The 21825-nt window shown below is 33.3% G+C and overlaps 1 protein-coding gene across 1 annotated transcript in view; it reads left to right on the top strand.

Moving 5' to 3' along the window:
* Positions 1-16088: 16088 nt before the first annotated feature.
* The window catches only part of LOC104587254 (protein EXPORTIN 1A), a 33250-nt gene continuing 27513 nt past the window's right edge, over positions 16089-21825 (top strand). Inside the window, exons 1-2 of the mRNA XM_010244788.2 lie at positions 16089-16555; positions 17290-17406. Coding sequence (XP_010243090.1) covers positions 16457-16555; positions 17290-17406 — 216 coding nt within the window. The 5' untranslated portion in view covers positions 16089-16456. The remainder of the gene's footprint in view (positions 16556-17289; positions 17407-21825) is intronic.

The raw sequence follows: 21825 nt of genomic DNA, 5'->3' as shown, positions 1-21825 counted from the left end.
CGAAAGGAGATCCCCTTGCCGCAAGCCTCTGGTGGATTGAAAAAATCCTGTGACTCCTTCATTCTAAAAAACTGAAACTAGCAATTTACAACCATTTTTCTAATCAAATCAATCCAATGTTCACTAAATCCGAATCGTCTGAGGACTTTGAAGAGCAAATCCCAATTCAGCCGATCGTAAGCTTTGGCCATATCCTGTTTCAGCACAACATTTCCCTCCACAACCTTGCTATCAATATCTGTTATCATTTCCTATACCAAAGCTACATTATCCATGATGTTTCACCCCTAAATAAAAGCACCATGCTCTAGTGAAATTAACTTGGGTAAAATACCCGCTAGTCTTTTAGTAAAGATCTTTGCAATAAGTTTGTAGCAGAAATTACCTAAGCTGATGGGACAAAAATCTGTGAAACTCTCAGGGACCTTGCATTTTGGTATCAAAGAAATAAATGAGGAAGTGTAACTCACCAGAAGTTGGCCACCATTAAAAAATAACTGGACAACCCCTACCACATATGCTCCGACAATGTCCCAGCACGAGACAAAAAAAATGTCCTGTAAAACCATCTGACCCCGATGCACTATCTCTGTCCATGGCATGGATCACCTCTTTAATTTTTGTCTCAAAAGGTACCAAAAGATTGACATGGTCTTCCTGATTAACCGCATTCGGAATGATATCCAGCAATTCCTCATCACCAACTGCTCCTTCCTTTGAGAGAACACTACAAAAAAAAATTGCAGAACCTTGTTTTACTCCTTAATTTATGTAATTTGAGAAATAAACTTATCAATGGATTGGCATGAACCTTCTCAGTCCAACAATCCCTAACTATTGTGTGAAAAGAGTGATGAGAGAGCCACATCTGCTGAAACCATAGAGGTTTAGGACATGTATGTCTTTCCTCCTCCACAGTAAAACTAGAGGGTAGTGGTTTGAATAGGTGCGGTTAAGATGAGTCACTGGCTTCAAAGGGAAGGATTACGCCCAACTTGAGTTAACCAGAACTTGATCTAGACGAGCCCAAACACAATCCAAGCCCTTTCTATTTTTGAACCAAGTAAATCAGCTTTTAGAGAAACCCAAATCAACTAGTCCTACAACATTTATTAGATCCACAAAATCCTCTATTATAGACACATCAGGATTTCTTCCCCCCACTTTCTCCTCTCTACAAGTAATCACATTAAAATCTCCAACTAACAACCAAGGTTCAGAAATACCAGAGGCTAAGTTCTGAATTTTGTCTCAAAGAGACATTCTTTCTAGGCTTCCAGCTGATCACATTTGGCATAAACCACAAAAAATGAAACTCTCATTGTACAGAGAAAAGACAATTACAAAAAAATAACAATTTTGCTATTGATAATGACCATAAAACCAGTCATATTGAGTCTCCTAGAAATCTAGGAAAGTCTATCATCCCCAATCATGGGTTCAGAAACTGCTACTACCCCTAACTTATGCAATTTACAAAGTTTTTTCAAATGAGTGGTAGAGGGATCATTTGCAACCCTCTAATATTCTAGAAAAGACCATTCATTGAGAACATCTAGAAATAGTCATACCTTGGCCAGTCTGCAATTTGGTAACTGGTCTGTTCTCACTCTGAACATATTTTTTCCGAGGCCTTTTCTTGCGAACCACATGTGTCTAGTTCGCTTCCACTTCTAGCCCAGCTTCATCCTCAGATAAGGCACAATAAGAATTTTAAGCTCTCTTAGTAATTTTATCAAGCAGCTCGACATTAAAACTGAGGCCAGTGTTGTACCCCCTACGAGAAAGTCTCTCATCCAATTCCAACTAGGATTGTTGCAACTCCTCTAGACTCCAGATCCTGTCAAGTTTCCTATACGAGAAATAAATCGTCTCCAAACTAACTAGCCGAACAGGCTTCAAACTGATATCATCTTTAGAAGCAAAAGACATTCGTACCCATTCTGCAAGTAATGTCAACTGTTATGGGATTTTAGGTTGCTGATCCTGGATCTCTTCTGTATTTGTGTTTTCTATCACTACAGCTTCTGGTACCGGTGCTAGGGTTCTTCAAACCTCCCGGTAAACCTGCTTCACAGTTTGTATTTTTCTAGGTGTTTCAAGATTACTAAGCATTTTAGCTGAAGTGGGTTTAGACTTTGCGACTTCTCCCTCAGGTTTCGAATTTCTTTTCAGTTTTAGTTTGCATTCCCCCTCACCCTGACCATGTTTGAGGCAGAATGTGCAATATTTGTGGAGGTTCTCATAAACAATTTTCTGCCAGAAACCTTCATTGCCGAGCCCAACCCAAACACGACCAGGGTTTTCTTTCAATAGATCCACCTCCACACAAACCCTAGCCGCGATTGTTATGGTCAAATGAGTAGTAGCCTGATCAACTTTTAGCACCCTTCCTGCTACCTGCACAATTGATCGTAGGTACTTGTCATTGTACAAATTAATCGGCAACATTGGTAGAGAAATCCAAAGATGAACCACAGACAGTTCCCAACCTAACTCCAACCTAGGCGTCCACTTCAGAAATCTTAGCAGAAAATCCTTGATAATATAACCTCTCTCAACAAAACCCTAAGATATTCCTCCTTACTTTCAAATATGATAAGCGCATGTCTCGGATCAAATGCAGTGACCACAATGGCTTTTTGGAGTCTAAAAGTACTTACTAGAAATTCCTTGATCTCCGCTAGGGAAGGACGACCATATGAACATTTTCCAACCAAAGCAAATTGGAGAGGGGAGAGAGATCTCTCAATATCTTATTTTAATAACAGCATCACCGGTTCTCCCCATTTGATTGAAGGTACCTTCCAAGGAATATCCACCGCCGTTGGATCAAGAATAGTAGGAAAAGGATTCGCGACAATAGCAACCTCCGAGGCAAAGGAAGGAGCACCTCGAGAATATCCAGGTGGCTCCCCCATTTCGTCTTTGATAACAAGATATAATAATTTAATATATTTCAAAAGTAATAATGAAATTATGTAATAATAGTATAAATTATTATTTTATGGATTATTAAATTCAATAAATAATTAATATTTCAAAAATTAAATATTTTTACATATTATTTAAGTATTTAAATAACTAAATACTTTAAATAACAAAATATTTAACATAACTATATTTTAAATTAGTTAAAATATAGAAGTCATGTAATATATTTAAAAAAAAAATCTGAAAAATAGAAAACATAATATTGAAATTAATAATAATTTAGTATTTTGCAAAATTAATAATAGAAAAAACTTTAATAATAATTTAATATTTTTACTTAATATTGTAAATAACTAATTTCACTTATATCAATTAATAATTTGATAAAATATCATTCATAAAAATTAGTAATAATTTTAAACTCTTAATATATATTTATTATATAATTATATATACTAATATTAATATTTATTGCATTTTAATAATTATTTATTATTTTTTGTGATAAAGGTATTTTCAATAATTATGTATAAATTTATTTTTGTTTTGTTATTTAACGGAAAACTTTCAACAATTATTGGGTTTAAACTACTATTATTGAAAATTTTAAATTTTGTTTATTGTACTTGTTGTATTTTTGTTATAACTTATTGATTAATATTTATTTAAGATTAAACTATTATTTGAGATTCTACTATTAAATGATTAATTTAATATATTTTTAGTAACTATTGTATTTTTCATTATTAATGTATTTTCAATAATTGTGTATTTTTGCTATAAAATTTTAATAATTATTGAAGATTAAACTATTATCATTTATCAGAGATGAGACTACTGATTTAGTTGAAATTATGAGTGTTTATGAATTGGTTTAGTTCGATTGTAGGCCGTTTGACCAAGCAAATTCACCTGGTCAAGCTGGAGAGTTGGTGAGTTGAAATCGACTAACCATTTGTGAAACTAACCCACTCACGTTGTATCGGTTTGGGTTTACCTGTTAGTTTGGTCAGTCAGTTCAAAAAATTAAACTAAAAAAATTAAATTTGAATTTTAAAAATTACAGTGCAATTGTTAAAAAATAAATTTATGATATAAAACATTTTAGACTAAGAAACATGGGAAATTTATGATTTTGGTTGGTTTACAAATGGCCAAAGCGAAACTAATCCAACTTGGTCGAGTTAGGGAATTTTTTAACCAAAGCCAACGTAAAATATTCGAAAATCGACTAACTCGGGTCGAGTTGATCAGGTTGGTTGGTTTCATCAATTTGATGAATAAACCTAATTGAAATTAATTATTATTATTTTTGTATTATAAAAAAATTATTACAAGTAGCACATAAAATATGAATAATTATTAATTATTTAAAAGTCAAAAATATAAAAAAATTGTATACTCTTATGTGCTTCTATTAGGGTCATTTACTATAATACACCTTATAATTTTACAAATTTACTTAAACCTACCTTATAGTTTTTATTTTAGTAAAATATCCCATATATTTTACAACTTATTTACTTAATCAACCTTTCATAAATGAGTGTTTGTTTTGTCATTAGGCCCATGATTTTTTAGTCCAAAAATACCCTTAATACTTTGTTGTACCGAAAACAAAATTGACCAATTATAGCCAATAGAGTGGTTGTTCATGTCTTATTATGGGCAAAAATCTTATTTTTTATTCTCTTTTGGTTAAATTTATTTAAACGAACATTAGGGTCAACACCGTCATTTTCTATTGTCATCTAATGGAATCCCATGCATCGCATGGGTCCCCGCTAGTAAATAAATTATATACTTTAAGCCTATATAGTTAGAAGTCAAAAAAATGGAAGAATACTTGGTATATATGCACGGTATCATGACTCAGCGGAGTGGGACAACCAAAACCAGAACCCAAACTGGGTCAAATAATCAAACCCATAACCCGACCCTAAACCAAATATACTTGACCTTAACCCAAACCTATAGGGTCGGGTTAAGTTGGATTTACCATTTAACCTAACCCATTCACATCCATATGAATCATTCACTTTAATGCTTACATGGAGAGATAATCAGGTCATACATGTTGGCTCACTTTCAAATAAAATGTTATGCACAATTTCACTATCCACATGGCAGATTGGATAGGAATTGTATATGCTTTGATCTTGACAGGCAAGAGTTGACTTGCTTACAAGGGATTGTTGCTTTTACCTAGGCATATTGGATACCGAATGAGTATGCATCCTATTTAAACTCAATGTTTTTTGGTATAAAGGAAAATTCATTAAACACTAGGAGAATATAAAAAATTAGCAACTATAACTAAACAATGAAAATGTGAAAAAACACCTAGCTAACAAAACCAACAATGATGAGAAGAAGATGCTCATGAACCACCAAATTGCCATCTATCCCAATAATACCACTAGAGAAATCGTGCTATTGAAACCAACACAAAATGTCAGTATCCATGAACCAATGAACATGATCACACTCCAATTAACATGAGGATAAATAACGAAGTCCCAACATTCATGGGTGGAACTTTTTTTTTTTGGGGGGGGGGGGGAGGGGTCCAACCCTAGACCATTGTAGGGCCAACCATTAGGGTGAGGTGGAGGGAAATGGGAAATATACATAGAGGGGTAATATAAATGAATTTGAATCTCCTATCCACAAGAACTATGCCCACAACACACTACCTTCGTGCAATGGAAACATCTCCCTGTGCATAATACTATGTAAGGGGATGAGATGTTCCCCATGTGTGGCTGCAATGTTATGTGGGTAGATGTGGGCAGAAGATCCAAATTCAATATAAATAAGGATTTACAAGTCATATGGCATGTGGGGATAGTTCCCCTAAGTCTACCTCTACTAACCCCGTTTCATCATTGTAGCCACAAAAGAACTATGGTGATTATGCATCACAAGACTAAAAGAAGCTGAACCCACTTGAAAGCGCACACACACAAATATTAATGGGTAGTAGATCCTTATTCCTAATAGCATGGGCCTCAAGGAAGGTTACATTGTTGATTAACCATTAAAACAACGAACCAACAACAAAGGATTTAGATTAGTATTTTGAAAATTAAATTCATTCCATTGATTTCAGTTAAAGCATGAAAGTTTAGTAGAAAACTACAATATCAAAATCTTCGTACATTTTTTTTTTTTTACTTTACAGCCACATTATTTAAACAACATCTCCATGGAAAATTTATAATTTTTGGTTCAATATCAAGATCTCAAATTCCACCCTGCTACTTTTTAACCGAGGAGGTATGTCTAATTGGAAGGGTTATTGCAATAATCTTTGAAGTTTATAATGTAAATTTTTGCTAAAATAAATTTCAAAATTTAAGAGGTTCCCTTGTTGGTTAGGGGCTCTACCATAAACTTGAGATGATTTAATGAAATGCTTGCCTTTATTGACAACTACCTTTGCAACAATTATAGAATTGTATGCAATGAATAAATGAGTAATCATAGGGCAGTTGTTTCTTAAATTTATACTCTGTCTTAAGTGGCTTTGCCCAAAAAAAAAGAAGAAGAAGAAGACTTCATATCAGTTGCAAATCTAATTATCTTGTATCAATAGAACTCTACTTGAAAGCACCCAACTACTTATGAACAAACTTTGTAGAAACAATCCCACTATGTATGGGAATTCTTTCATTTTTGAAATGTAGAACAAGTGCATGAGGCTGTATTTATTTGTGGTGTAAAACTCCGAACCGATGTAAATACGCATTATGGTCGGTTTTACTTGTATTTGGTAACAATATTTTTTATACATCACAAGTCGATGTATATCACAATTAAAGGAAATTTTCACATTGCTAATCCGTGCAATGTTAATTTTGAGTTTTTCAATGTAAGACTGTCCTTTCTTATATTCTATAATGACCTAATTTGCATTTTACGTTCTCAGTAAACCACTATCCTACTCCATCGGTGCAAAAGTGTATTTATAGCACAGCCAAATATAGCATAAGAAACATACATAATTTTTTTATAAGAATTTGCATTGCATGGTTTGCAAATATCGACGATATTTAGCAAAATATCCTTGGTATATCCCCATTTGCTATGTGGCGATACAAGATCTTTCGGAAGTCTTTATTTCACAAATATCACTAGCATTTTGCCAATATGACATTGATATTTCGGATTTCATTGATAAACTGTATATTTAAAGTTTCAAATCTTATAATATTATTAAAAAATTCCAATAATTTGATTACAATCATTATTTCTTTTTAAATATTTTCCTAAAAGAACCAACAGGGAATTAGTGACTGGATAATTGGTTTAATACCTTTGATACGATTCACTTGATAAAGCACTACAATTCAAATGAAAATTATAAATGCATATAACCACAAAAGAGTATTTTCAATCCAAATTAAAACACGCTATAATAATCTATATCTATAATATCTATAAAAGTATGAATAGGTGTGGTTGGCTTTTGGAATTTTTACTAAACTTAAATGCCCCATTTCTAAGTTTTGAATTGGAGAATGATCAATGGTAAAAATGTAATTTTGCCTTTTCATTTAATGCTTATTAGAAATGATTTTTCTTTAACACTTAATGCTAATCAACTATATTAAAATTAACAGTTTCACTCTTTATGAATCCTTAATGATCCAATTTTACTTTTCCACTGTTTAGCCCCATAAATTCATTCTTCCCTATTCAATATCCATATACTAATCAACGTATATACCTATACCTATATTGAAAATGACAATTTCATCAATTCCGTGTGCGTTTTCATCCATCATTTCCAATTTGATTCCTGTTTCCTTTCATTTTTTTTAAGTAACCACTATTTGTCTCATTATTCTACTAATAATAATCTAAGTGATCACTGGCCAATGAATGGGGATCTACACAACTTAGTGTGGCCGTTAAAAAATGGGCTCGATTTGTACTATGAATAGTTTTTAGAGCCCAAAACTTCCTGTGTTTGAATGCCTATCTACCAACCACAATTTTGAAAATTTATTTTATGAAATTTAGGATAGTGACTTCAAAGTTAGAATTAGGTTGAGCTTAAACAGAATGATTAATTTTATAAAAAAACATGAATTTATTTTTGTAAATCCATCTTTTGTTAAGCTTTATAGTTCAATTTAGGAATTGAATTGATTAAAAGTATGCAAAAAGTCTAAGCCAAATTTTGATTATAGAGGTGTAAACCACGGGCGAGTTGTGCCGTGTTGGTCCACGGGTCGTGCCATCCTCCGCAGTGGAAATTTTGGGGGTCGGCCCAGCCTTGGACCATGCTGAGCTGGACCACAAGACAGGCCTTGGGCCTAGGCCAAACCAAGCTGCACCGTTTTTTTTTTTTTTTGAAAATTTTGATTTATTTTCTAAGTAAAATTGTAAAACTAAAATATTTAATTTTCCTATGAACTATTTAAAAAATTAAGAAATGAGAAATCTAAGTTATCGAATACATAAATGAAAAAAATACTTAACCAAAATGAAATAAGAATGATGGAATAACAAATTGGAAGAAAAATAGGAATTTCATTTCATTTAAATTTGAATGGTACAAATTAGTGAATTACAAATACAATGATTGGATCATTGCATATTTGGATTAATGAAATATAAAAATGGAATAAATTAATAAAATATAAAAAATACAATATGGTTACAAATTGAAAATACAAAATTACATTGTTAAAAAATATTAAAAATATATAAAATAAATTAAATAGAAAATAAAATTTTGCAATAATTTGAAAAAATGAAAAATTATACAAGTAGTCAAATTCATGAATCATCATTCATGACTTTCATCATCTGCTTCGGGTGAAATGTCTGGTGTTGTATCATGCCCTCCCTTGTCTTGTAATCTATCTTTTGCATCTAGGCAATCCTTGAAGCGGATGCACATCTCTATGCTCTCATCGTTCATGCAACTTATTTTGTCATCCAGCACCTTGGTACCTGCATTAAAACAAGACTCCGATGGAACTGTCGACACCGGAGGGGTTAGTAGATCACGTGCCATGGCGGTGAGAACCGGATAATTTTTTGAGTGTTCACTCCACCAGGCTTAAATATCAAAATTATATAGTAATTACGTCCAGTAAATGAACTTGTTGTAGAACTAGCAGATTTTTGCCTTCTACTTATTAAATAAAAAGCTTTTCTCTTCTACTACTGGTTCAAAGTCAGAAGGAGAAGAATAAGAAGATGAACAATTTCCTACAACTTCAAATTCATACAAACTGTACATTTCAAATAATAAATTATTTATTTCCTATATCAAAATTCATATTTTCATAATATGTTTCAAGTAAAATATCTAAACCATCTTTCCTAATCCTAGGTAGCTAAACAATAAAGGGGGAGAAATGTTCTCCCAATATTTTTTTAAATTTATTTTCCATCATTTCAACAATATGTTGGAATTGTGGATTATTTCTATATTTGGCAAAACAATCACTAGTTACCATTAATTGATACGGTAAATTACAATTAGTTGGATAATAAATTATAGATAATCCATTTGTTGCATCATAAAAATGTTTTAAAAAATCTCTTATACAAACTGTCATTTCCCAATCTTCCTCAAATATCATATCATTAGGCATTTTTAAATTCTAAAAATCAGAAATAATTTGTTTATGAGATATACAACTCTCTAACATAGCATAGGTAGAATTCCACCTATGCTTTACACCTAATATAAAATGTTTATATTTAAACCATAATTTTGGCATAAATATTTAAATTATTGTTTTCTTACCCTTAAACTTTTTATATATATAATATAATTTATAATTTTTTAAATATGATTTGAAATAATATTCAAGGCATCTTGAATACATAAATTTAAGATGTGACATGCACATCTAATATGAAATAATTTACCATTTAAGCATGGTTTTAATTAAGATTTTAAAATATTTATTGCAGAATCATTATTGCTAGCATTATCAAAACTAATTTGTTTTCTATTCCATAAGCATGCAAAGCATTTAAAATACTTGCAGCAATAGCTGGGCCACTATGTGGCCATTCAAGCCTAGTAAAACTTAAAATTCTTTTATTCAAAAGCCAATTTTCATCAATGAAATGGCCGGTAACACAAATATAACTAATATAAAATTTGGATGTCCAAACATCTGAAGTAATTGCAACTTTATATTAAGATTTGCTAACAAATAAATCAAATTTTGTTTATATGAATAAAAAATTTTTAAAGCATCAGTTCTTAAAGTATTCCTAAAATCTTTTTTATATTGTGGGTTTACAAAACTGTGCAACCATTTTTCTAGCTTTTGATCTTCAGCTAATATAAATGGTTGTTTTGCATGTACAATGTACTTTGCAAGTTCTTGTCTCATTTTTCTTTGTGGATATTTGAAAGTACCAAAACTACCCCCTCCCAAATTGTGTTTGGGTTGTTTCTCTCCCTTCATTTTCTTCTTTCTCATGTGTGAGCAGATGACGTTTACTCAAATGACCCGTACCACCCTTGCTACAATAATTAAAGTCTTTCTTACATTTTTGGCAAACGGCCATTTCTCCTTCCCCTCAATATCCTCTACTTTGAAAACTTTCCAAACTGGGCTACTTAGCTTAGAAGCCCTTCTTTTTCCCCTAGTATCACTATTACCGAGGGTGAAAGTTCCACTTCCATTGACATCAAATGCATAAATGGTAACACTAATATTATTGTGATGTGATTGAATGTCATCCATGGTGAATATGTTGGGGAATTTATTTTGAGAAGGGTGACCGTTTTTTTTAATTCTAAAAATATAAAAATTAATATAATTTGACTTACCCGGTTTGCTTGTTCAAAATCCCAACTTTATTTCAATGGTTGAAGCCTTTCAACGTCCAAGCCTCTCGAATTGAGATACTTGAGCTGGTTAAGCAAGCCTTATTCTTGTTGAAAGTCGAAACTTTGATAAAGTTGAGACTTGAGAATTGGAGAATGCATAATCAGACAATCAACTAATCAACATTTCTCATATTGTAGATAATTGAGAATGTATGAATATGAGAGAGAGAGAGATAATTAAGAGAATTGTTGAATTGGTGTGATGATAATGGTGGATGATAGGGATATTTATAGGAATTGAACATAATTCAATTGCCCAAAAACCTATCTGTTATTTAGTTATTGGGAGGGGTATTTTGGTCATTGTAAAGTTACTTATAACTTTATCCAAAATGCCCCATAAACTAGTTGTTATATAACTATTGGGGGCATTTATGTCATTTTATCAGCCCCCATAAGCAAAATACAGAAATACCCCCATAATATGCTTATTTATAGCTGTTGGAGGGGTATTTTTATAAACCCCCCAAAAGTTGAAGCTAGTCGTTGGGCCCCTTTGAAAGGGGGGCCCAATGACTATATTCTTGAGCGGGCTGAGCGCGGCTTGTTATGGGCTTGGTGGGTGGCACGACACGTGTTATCGTACCGTGTCGTGCCGGCCCATGGGCCTCAAACCCCAGGCCCGGCACGACACGGACCGTTAGCCGTCGTGTCGGGCTGGGCCGCGGGCAACCTGACTTGATTTACACCTCTATAATTAGACCCAAGTTGTATGGCCTAAATACAACCCGCAACCCAAAAACTCAATCCCGATCCATGCAAAAATTAGGATTGGATGAGGTTAGGCCCACCCAAGTTGCAACACTAACCAAGACAAAATATAGTTTGATTTGACTTTAGTCAATTAGGTGCAACACTATAAAAAAAGGTGCAACCACATTTGGGCGAATGAGTATATATTTCTACAAATACAAATATGTAGAGGGTAAAATTTGACAACTTGCTTTACCCCTTTTCTCATAGTTCAGTTTGGAATGAATACAAATACAAACAAGTAGAGTGTAAAACCTTGTATTTTTTATGCATTTATACTATACACATTTGTATTTGTTCTAAATTGAGATGGAACAATGAGTATTTATTGGAAATCATAAGAGCATTTTCTAAAAATTCCCCATAATAAAACCTAGAGATTAAACTACCAAACTTTGTAATCATTTGTCATGTTGTTTGGGGCCTGAGAAAATAAAGAAAATTTTACTATATATATACTAATTTAAAAAGCATGAATATTCTCGTTAATATTTTTTGTAATTTTTTAGTACTAAATTTACCCCTCCATATTTATTACATTTATTGATAAAAAATGAGGGCAAAAGGGTAATCAGTTATTAATAAAAAAATGAAAAGAAATAATTATAAGATATTCAATGCATTCAATTTCCTCTCATTAAATCCAACACTTAAGGTATTAATTTGCATTCATCTTCGTTGAATCATATATTTAAGGCAATTTTATTTCTTCTCAACATTAAATTATATTAATTAAATTCATATATAATAAATTAATAATTCCAATAATATAAAAAATACTTTTAAAATCTACTTGAAAAAAATATGTTTTCATCTAGGCAGTGGTAAGAAATTAAACCATTTCGGGTCAAATGGGCCGACCATGTTGTCACAATTAAATAATAAAATTAAAAAATAGATAAAATGCAAAAATATAAAAAATTAAAAAAATGGGAACATTTTTAGCATCAAATATTCGACATAGTAAACATTAATAAGTATGATAAATAAGAAATATTTATATTAATGATGGAAATGGAATGTAAAATTTAAAACCAATTAGAAATAAAACTATTTTCATATCCTCTCTCATTAAATCACATATTAAGTTATATTCTCTCATTTAACCCACAAAATTAATTTTAATATTATAAAAATAAATATTTTGAAAATTAATTTAAAAATAAAATTATTTTCTTCCCTTCCAATGATGGGTAAGTAATTCAACCATTTTGAATCAAATGGGTTAATAAATAATATCATATTTTATAATAAAAATTAAAATATATAATAGAAAAAAATAAAAAAAATTGGACATATCTCTAATATTGCATATTCATTATACTGAATAAAAACACATATGAAATGTAAAGTAATTTTATTAATGATGAAAATGGAATAAAAAAGTTAAAATCAACCTATAAATGAAATGATGTCATAGTCAAATAATAAATTTTAAAAAATAGAAAATATAAATAATAACAAAAAATATAAAAAATTTTGGAAACATATCTAATGTTACATATTTATAAAAATAAATATTGGGTACATCTCTAATACTATACATTCATTATCAATGATGAAAATGTAATATAAAATTTAGAGCCAACCTATAAAATCAAATTATTTTCCTTTTTGGGTTGTGGATTAGTGGTTTGAGTCAAATGGATTATCCGATGATATGATAGTTAAATAATAAATCTTTACAGAATAAAAAGTAGAAGTAATCAAAATAATATATAAAAAGTTATATATTAATTATGCCAAACAAAAATTAAGTATAATAATTAAAAATTATTTATATAATGTGGATGCTATATAATTTAAAAAAAATCCAAAAGTAAAGCTATTTTCTTACCTAGATGGTAGGTCAATGATCCAACTTTTCAAAGAAACTCATGATGTCATAATTGAATAATAAATATTAAAAAAAATAAAACACAAAATTCTATCACATTTTGGAATGTTATATATTCACCATAATAAATAAAAATATTTGTTAAAATAAAATTTATTTTTATTTATGGAAAAAATTAATGATACAAAACTTAACAACAACAACAATAATAATAAAAATAGTAATAATAATTGTTATTGTAATTTAAAATTTTCATATGCAATGCATGTGCGCATTTATTACAAGTATTTGAGTTTTTTAATCATATTGTTATTTTTATTAATTTTTAATTTTTATCTTAATTATGATATATCTAAAATTCAAATAATTAATGTGAAAAAAATTATCACATGCAAATGCATGTGTTTAATTACTAGCAAAGACAAAAGTTTAAATGACATATATAAAGAAGGGAGAATGGATAAAGGTCAAAGGTTTTACAAAGAGAAACATGCCTGCTACAATCGCTTATTTTTTCTTTACTTGGTTTATACAATTTTATATTATGTTTTTTGTGACTTAAATGCGCAATGATATTTATTCTAATGTTATAATGAATGTTTAATAACTAATTTAGTGTTTCTAGAAAACTTTCATGGTTTTGTAGTTTTTGCTATGTTTGGCATGTATTTCCACACAGTATTTCCACTGCTTACAAGTTGGGAAGACTGATTTCCGGTCCATTTTCGCTTGGTGCATGAAAAATATAGTCGCCAAAAGACGGAACACCGAAAAGGCCAAAAGACCCAATTTTTTGTTGATTTCGGAAAGCTCCAAATGATGCTTTTCGCGTCTTTCACATTTTATTCTCGTGTAGAAAGACATGCGTATGCCAAATGTGCTCCGAGCTGCTTGGATCTTCATGCAAAAACTCAATGTGTCTTTTGACTGTTTTAGCTATCAGAAGATCGTCCCCAAAAGATGCGCCAAATGGGCCCTTAGAAAAATATCTATAAAATTTCTCCAACCCAATACATTGAAACATTCATCGATATTGATATTACAAACCATATTTGTATGTAAAACCTCTTATGGTGCAATGGATACATTTAACCATATTTGAACCAATACTCCGTGTTCATTTGATTCGCAACCATAATCGAAATTGGAATTGGAATCAAAATTCTTTAGAGTCGAAATCGGAATGGTCCATTTCTATAATCTGTATGGTTTAGACAATAATGGGTATGAGAATTAAAATCAATAGGAATGGAATTTCATTCACAAGGGAGGGACAGGGAATGACCATTCCAGTAGGAATGGGAATGGGATTCCAATTCTACCCAATCAAACAGTTGAAACCAAAATAGCCCATTCCGATTCCAATTCCAAAACCTATATTTCTATAAACCAAATGGAGCCTTAATTTACCATGAAGAATAATATTAAAGCCTTTGAGCTTTTAGGGTAGAACAGTATGGCAAACACTTTGTATAAGCTGAGGATTTGTGTGCTTATTTGGGAGGGCTGAAAATGCAATGGCTTTTGGCTATTTGAGGTGGGTTCCAGACGGATAGCCTAAATTCACGAGAAATTTGAAGAGCCCAGATCAATCAATTGCATGCTAGACATTTAGAGGGTTGTCTACTTCAGCCTGTTAAGTAGCTTATCCATAGCACTTTAAAGCACATGAATCAGTTTAAAGATATAGTGTATGCAAATATTGTCCAGTTCAGTGCTTGATGCAAACTTTTTTTTAGTCAAATTGTTCAATGTAAAAAGGGTGGACTTCAGCCAATTCACATTTATACCATACCTATCACAAACTAAAAAAGGACCATTTGACAATAGAACAAAATTATTATTAAAAAAAAAACCAAATTTGCATTAAAAATAAACCCCAAACACTTTTTTGGATGAAAGTCCAAATGTTAAATGCAAAAAAAAAAAAAAAAGAAGTGCATGGAAGGCTACAAATAGGCATCAGACCTTTTTTTTGTGCTAAAAAGTGTGGATTTTTTCCATAAGGCTGCATTCGGTTGTCGGGCAAATAAATTTGTACTGATGCAAAATTATGGCAGTGCAAATGATTTGGGTGTAAATTCTTATTTAATTTTTTATTTCAAATCTTACCTTATTTAGTTTGATTTCAGTACAAATGAAGTAAAATAACACCCGAAGGCCCAAGCAGAATATAGTAAAACCCAAAACATAACTAAATCAGAATTTGTATTCTCTTCAATTGCACTCTATGCATTTATACTAGTGCAAATGGAATTACATTGCAACCAAACACAACTTAAAGAGCAATTTTACTCCAATGAATCAAATCAAATGAATTTAGGGTCAAAGACATCAAACCCTTGATGGCCCAACCGGTTCAATCACTTGTACCGTCCAGGTCTAGTCGGGTTTAGACTTTAGAGTGCCAAGCGTTGAGCAAACCAGCGTCTTGAAAGTTGAAACTACAATAGCATATTGGTAATTGAACCAATGACCAAAAGGCTAAAGGTCATTTCAAATTCACAACACCAAAAAGACAAAAGTGCCACCTAAGCCACCTGACGAGTCACAAACCCACAGGCAACACACGTTCTTCACTCCCGCAACCGCAATGCCGCGAAAGGCATCGAGCGTCATCAACGCAAGCATCTCCCGATTCTTCGCAACGCTAAAGAACCATTTGTTTTCCCCCCAAAGTTTCTTCTAGACACTGACTGGCAATTCCGAAATTACGCCCGAAACCAGTGTCAAATTACATCTCGCCCCTCGCTTTATTTTTTTTTCCCCCTAATCTCCTGTTCGAGGAGCTCAAGATTTCAACCAAGAGGGAAGAGACTGTGATTTTGGGAGACAAGAAGCGGAGACGGATTGAAAACATATAAAAGAGGAGGGAAGGGGGAGGTGGAACGAAAAAACACGCCACTTCAAAGTGTTCTTTCTTCGGTTTGCTTCTTTTTGAAGCTTACTTCGCTATCGAAGCCCGGGAATTAGGGTTTAGGGGGGTTTTCTAGGGTTTTGGGGCTTGTTTCGGTTCGATTCGGGACTGTGTTAGAGCTTGAGGGCTGTGTTCAACTATGGCCGCCGAGAAGCTTCTGGATTTGAGCCAGCCGATCGATGTGCCCTTGCTCGATGCCACGGTCGCGGCGTTCTATGGGACGGGATCTAAGGAGGAGGTGAGCATTTCAATTCTTGTATGCGTTGTGATTGCTGTTTGATGGAGTTCGTGATTGATATATGCTTCTGTTCTTGGGTTCGTGGTTCTGACGGAGTGGAAAGAGGGATGCTTGTGCTTTTTGTTGTTTGTTGTTTTTTTTTTTGGGGGGGGGGGAAGGAGGGGTTCTTGTTGCTTGGGTTATACTGGTGCGGAAAAATGTATTTTTTTAATCATGGAAAACATTTCAATGTTAGTACTTTGTTCTTTGAGCGTTCGAAATTCTTTGGGATTATCTATTACTATGTGCCGTTTTTTTTTTGATTTTTGGTGGATTTGATTCTGATTTGGAATGGGAAACACATACGAGAAGATAATAAATTTTGAATCCATTTAAATGGGAAATAGCATTTGTACTATTTTGGTTTTAGAATTCTATTTTCTTAAACTGGAGTTGGTTAAAGCTACTGTAAATGCCAAAGTCAGTTTGGGGGATCTGATTGGTATTAAATTTCCGCATTTTACTGTAGTTTATGAAATTGCTGTATAAGCTTTTCAACACGAATCCTCTCCTTCTTCCCTTTTTAGATGTTCTTAAGGTTTGCAACACGGCAGAAACCCCATTTTTTGTATTGCACGTCTAGAAGATTTATTGGTAACTACAGACATCTTTATTTACTCCCCTCAAAGAAAATAAATATTATGCAAAATTTTTCCTTACTCCTTTGTTTCTTCTACTCTCTTGTGGTGTTTCAGAGATCAGCTGCCGACCGGATATTGCGGGATTTGCAGAACAATCCAGATACATGGCTGCAAGTAGTTCACATTCTACAAAACACACAGAACCTAAACACCAAGTTCTTTGCCCTTCAGGTTAGTTAATAGCATTCACTTTGTGTTATATAGAATTTTACAGGTTTGATTTGTTTCCTGGAACCAAAGCTTTTGCATCGATCAAGAGGGTGGTATTATCTCCATAAAGGAATATCTTCTGAGATATAAAGTGGATTATACTGGAAACATGATGGGATTTTCCTTTGAGGCTATTTTTAGTGAGACAGCTTATATTGCTGCTAGCACTGTTTATTCTTAAATGGGTGAGGAGATCTGTCTTCCTTAGATGATTTCTTCATGTATTATGATTGTTTTGGGAGTTTCATTGTTCTTCTGCTTGAAAAGGAAATGGAGAAGATTATTATGGGAGGAGGAAGTCATTGAGAATGTTTTGTGCAATATTAGATGATGCTGTTGCTTGAAGTCTGAAAGATGCACAACTATCAACTCTTATTCTTATATGATGGCAACAGCATCTTTATGCTAATAGAAGATTTTAGGAAGAAGTCATTGACTAAATTTGAATCTATTGTCCCATGTTTATGAACTAAAATGCAACTCATTCAATGGGGATCATAAGTTTCATGAAGGAAGAGTGGGGGATGTCATCAATAATAATTTAGGTTTATTTATGTCCATGCCTTTAGGTTTTTTAGTACCACAATGATCTCTGATATACTATTTAGCTGAGTATACTGTTTAGTGTCTTTGGTTGAACCCAATGCCATCAAGATACAATGCTAACAATCAAGATACATGATTGTTTTCCCAAGAAAACAATCATGTATCCACAGAAATGAAGTCTACAACAAATTCCTCTTGGCCTCAAAAAGTGATGAGATCTGCAAATTCGGTAGTTTCCCAAAGGCTACCCACCATCTGGTTTCTGAGTTGGGGTTCACAGAAAACATATGACTGGGTTCCACAAGCCAGACATAACTTAGATTTATTGAAAACCTTTCTTCCCGTTTAAGAAGGGCTGCTTGCCTCCATTTATGGTTTGTGGAGAACAAAAAGAGGGATATTATCTCTGAACATGTTCCTAGTCTGTACCTGTCCACCTGTTCTGTAAGATGCATTGATAAAATGATCAGTTAGAAAGTGAAGGAGAGCTAGTGCCAACTGGCTCAGTTTGGTATGTTTTCTGGCTGGTTGTAGGACTTGGGATCAAATTCCGCTGTCACCAGGGTTGGGGGGGTTGTGGGTAGGGGTGGGATGCCTCCCATTGTGTAGCCCCCTGAAGCCAAAAAAAAAGTGAAGGAGAAATCCCTCTCTCTCTCTCTCTCTCTCTCGGATGCCTATCCTTGTTGCTTTAGCAAAAATTCCTCTCCTGTCTGATTCTGTGATTCTGTCAATGCACTGCAACCTCTTCCACATAGAGAAAAGCAGGTGCATATGCCCCATATACCATTATCTTTTAGAAGCAGATTTATGTATCTTATCATGTTGTCAATATTATGAGGCAATGGCTAGTTGTATTGGGCATCTTGGCTTCTGTAGGCAACTATGTGTTCTGATGGGTCAACCACAAAATGATACGTAAAATTTAGCTAATGCAATTTTATATGTCAATTTATATAGACCAAATAGGGAAGGACTACTAGTGGGAATTGGGAAGTGGGAAGTGGCCATTGTGTACTTTCATGGAAGGACTATTGGTGTTGGGATGATCCTCCAATGGCCTTATTCCCTGATCTGTTTGAGGTTGCTGTAAATAAGGATGCAACAGTGGCTGATTACTTGGAGAGACAAAATGGACATTGTACTTGGAACCCTCATTTCAGGAGGAATTTAAATGATCGGGAGGTGGAGTCTTTGGTCAACTTGCTGCAGATTTTGTATGACTCCAAGGTATCTGGAATAGGGGAGGACAAAAGGAAGTGGCTGTTTGAGAAGTGGGGTTCCTCTCAGTGGAATCCTCTTTTAACTGCTTATCAAGGGAGGATACCTCTCCCTTTCCGAGTGACAGGATCTTGGATTAGGTCTGTACCATCAATGCTGGCTTTCTTTGCTTGGTCTGCAGTGCTGGTCAAGATTCCAACCAGGGAAATTTTAATTAGAAGAGGCTTAGAGGTGGCGGATCTGCCTTGCACATTATGTAATGGAAATGTGGTGCTAGCCATCTTCTATTACACTGACTTTACTTACTAGATTTGGTTAAGATTGCTGGAACTATTTGGAGTTAAAATGTGCTTCCTGGCTGATGTGAAGGGTTTCATAGAGGCTTGGTTCTTAGGAGGCCTAAGCAGGGCTGGAAAGGTAGCATGGAGCATTCCCCCCTCTGCAGTTTTCTGGGCAGTGTTGTGTGAAAGAAATAACAGAGTTTTTGAAGGGAGGTAGAAGTCAAAAGAATAGGTGCTCAACAGGATTATGGGGATGGTGCTTTCGTGGTTGGCAAATCACTCACTATTGAGAAGCAGACACACCTGTTCTTTTTTTTGAGCTTGATTTCCTTTTTGTAAGAAGCATATAGTGTTTTTTTGGCTGTTGGGGGATGTCTATTTTGAGTTTTACTGTTTATTCCACTATACAGTTCTCATTGTACAGGGGCCCTATTGCATTTTGGCTATTTGATCTCAATGAAATACTTTACCTTACAGGTAAAAAAAGACTTCAAATATGCATGCAATAAAAGAATGCTATAAGCATAAAATGTACTGTTCACGTTTTGTGAAGAAAGAGTGCAACTTTAACTTTTTAATACAGTTGCCTTCCTTGTTCATGGCAATATCATACCAACATACTATTGATCGGAAGATCTAAAAGAGTCCCTTGGTTGTTTTTTCTTATGCTTTGTTTCTATATTATATATTCAGCACGTGTCATTTGGAATGCTTAAAAAACAAATAGGCATAAAACCAGTGTTTTAAAAATGCAGGGTGCAAAAAAAGCACAAGGGGCATTTTGTGCCTGAGGTGCAAGGCAAGGCACATGCCTTTCTGAGGCAAGGTGCAAAATTGCAAAATATGCTAAAAATAAAAAATGCCAAAAAATTAGAAAAATATGCAACATATAAAAATATTAAACGCAATATTAATTAAAAATATAAACTTAATTTTTTATCAGCAAGAAAAGATTAATTATATTAATAAGTGAAAGACAAGTTTTGCATTAGAATGGGTATCCAGTCACCCAAGAATTCTTAAACCTGTAACAGCATTAAAGCAATGCCTAAGAACAAAATTGCAATAAAGCCCAAAACAACTGCTCCTATAGACCCCCTGCTTTGCTAAAGTGTTGGCCATCCCATTTGCAGTCCTTCTTGTCTAGGTAAAAGAGGCATTGGGGTCCCTTGTCAGGCTTTCTATCTCCCTTGAGCATGTCTATAATCATCTTTGAATCCCCTTCAACTTCCAAATTTCTGAAGTTTGATTGCTTAGCTAATTTTAAGCCTTGTAACAGTGCCATCGGTTTGGCCTTTAGTGAGTCCCCTACCCCTATAGGTCCCAAGTACATAGCCAACACTTCACCTGAGAAACCTCTAAACACACCGCCAATACCTCCGCCATCCCCGGGTTTCCCATAGAGCTCCTGTCAAAGTTTAACCTTATTTTATTAATTTATTCCTTGCTGGGGGCTTCCATTCTATCATCTTTCTTTCCTTTTCTTTAGAGGAGTTTGCAACTTCATGCCACACCCCTATTAATATCAGTCACTATAAAGATTTGAAGGAGATCAAGAGTGTTTATCCACTGTGCAACTTTTATTTTTATTTTTAAAATATAAACTTAAAAAAAAACCTATTATCTCAAATTAAAATACATAAACACAACACGTAAAGCATATTTAAAATGAACATATAAAAATAAAATCAAGCATGACATCTAAAATATATTCAAGCATGTAAAACTCTCAATCTCTTTCTTTTTCCCCTAAATGCATTACTCCAAATAGCGAATGTGATGTTAAACAATATGCATTCCTGATTCTATGAGCTGCTTTTGTACCAATACCCTGGAGGCAAGCCCAAACAAGTCCATATCAGGGTCTTAAATTTTTATTCCCAGACTCCTTGTAAAAAGGGCTTCATAACTTTAAGGCCTTGTTCGTTTTTTGGGAAGTGGGAGCATTTAAATTGGTGGGTCCCACAAAAAACAAATAAACCTGCATTTTTTGATCAATAATAGAATTTCATTAAAAATAGTATAGAACAATTACAAGGGCAAGAGAGATAAATTTCATTAAAAATAAGCCTGCATTCATATTTCAGAATTAGTGTGCCCCATGGAAAAGAACGATTCTTGAGTGGATCATTTACTTGGGCAAGTAACACCTTCCTTAGACTTGGGTAAATTACTTACCAGCCTTGCAGAAAATTGCTAATATGTGATGGGACACTATTTTCCCTTCAATAATGTGACTTTTTTGGATATAATAGTCACTATACAACTTTACCTGGGGAATAAAAGAACATTGGTAAGTGCACTTATCCGGGTAAGTGCTTCCTAGGAAACATTT

Source organism: Nelumbo nucifera, chromosome 1, assembly GCF_055504915.1.
Source record: "Nelumbo nucifera cultivar China Antique chromosome 1, China Antique-T2T, whole genome shotgun sequence".
Lineage (NCBI taxonomy): Eukaryota > Viridiplantae > Streptophyta > Magnoliopsida > Proteales > Nelumbonaceae > Nelumbo > Nelumbo nucifera.
Note: the sequence above shows the minus strand (reverse complement) of the source record. Positions and strands in the feature narration are given on the sequence as shown.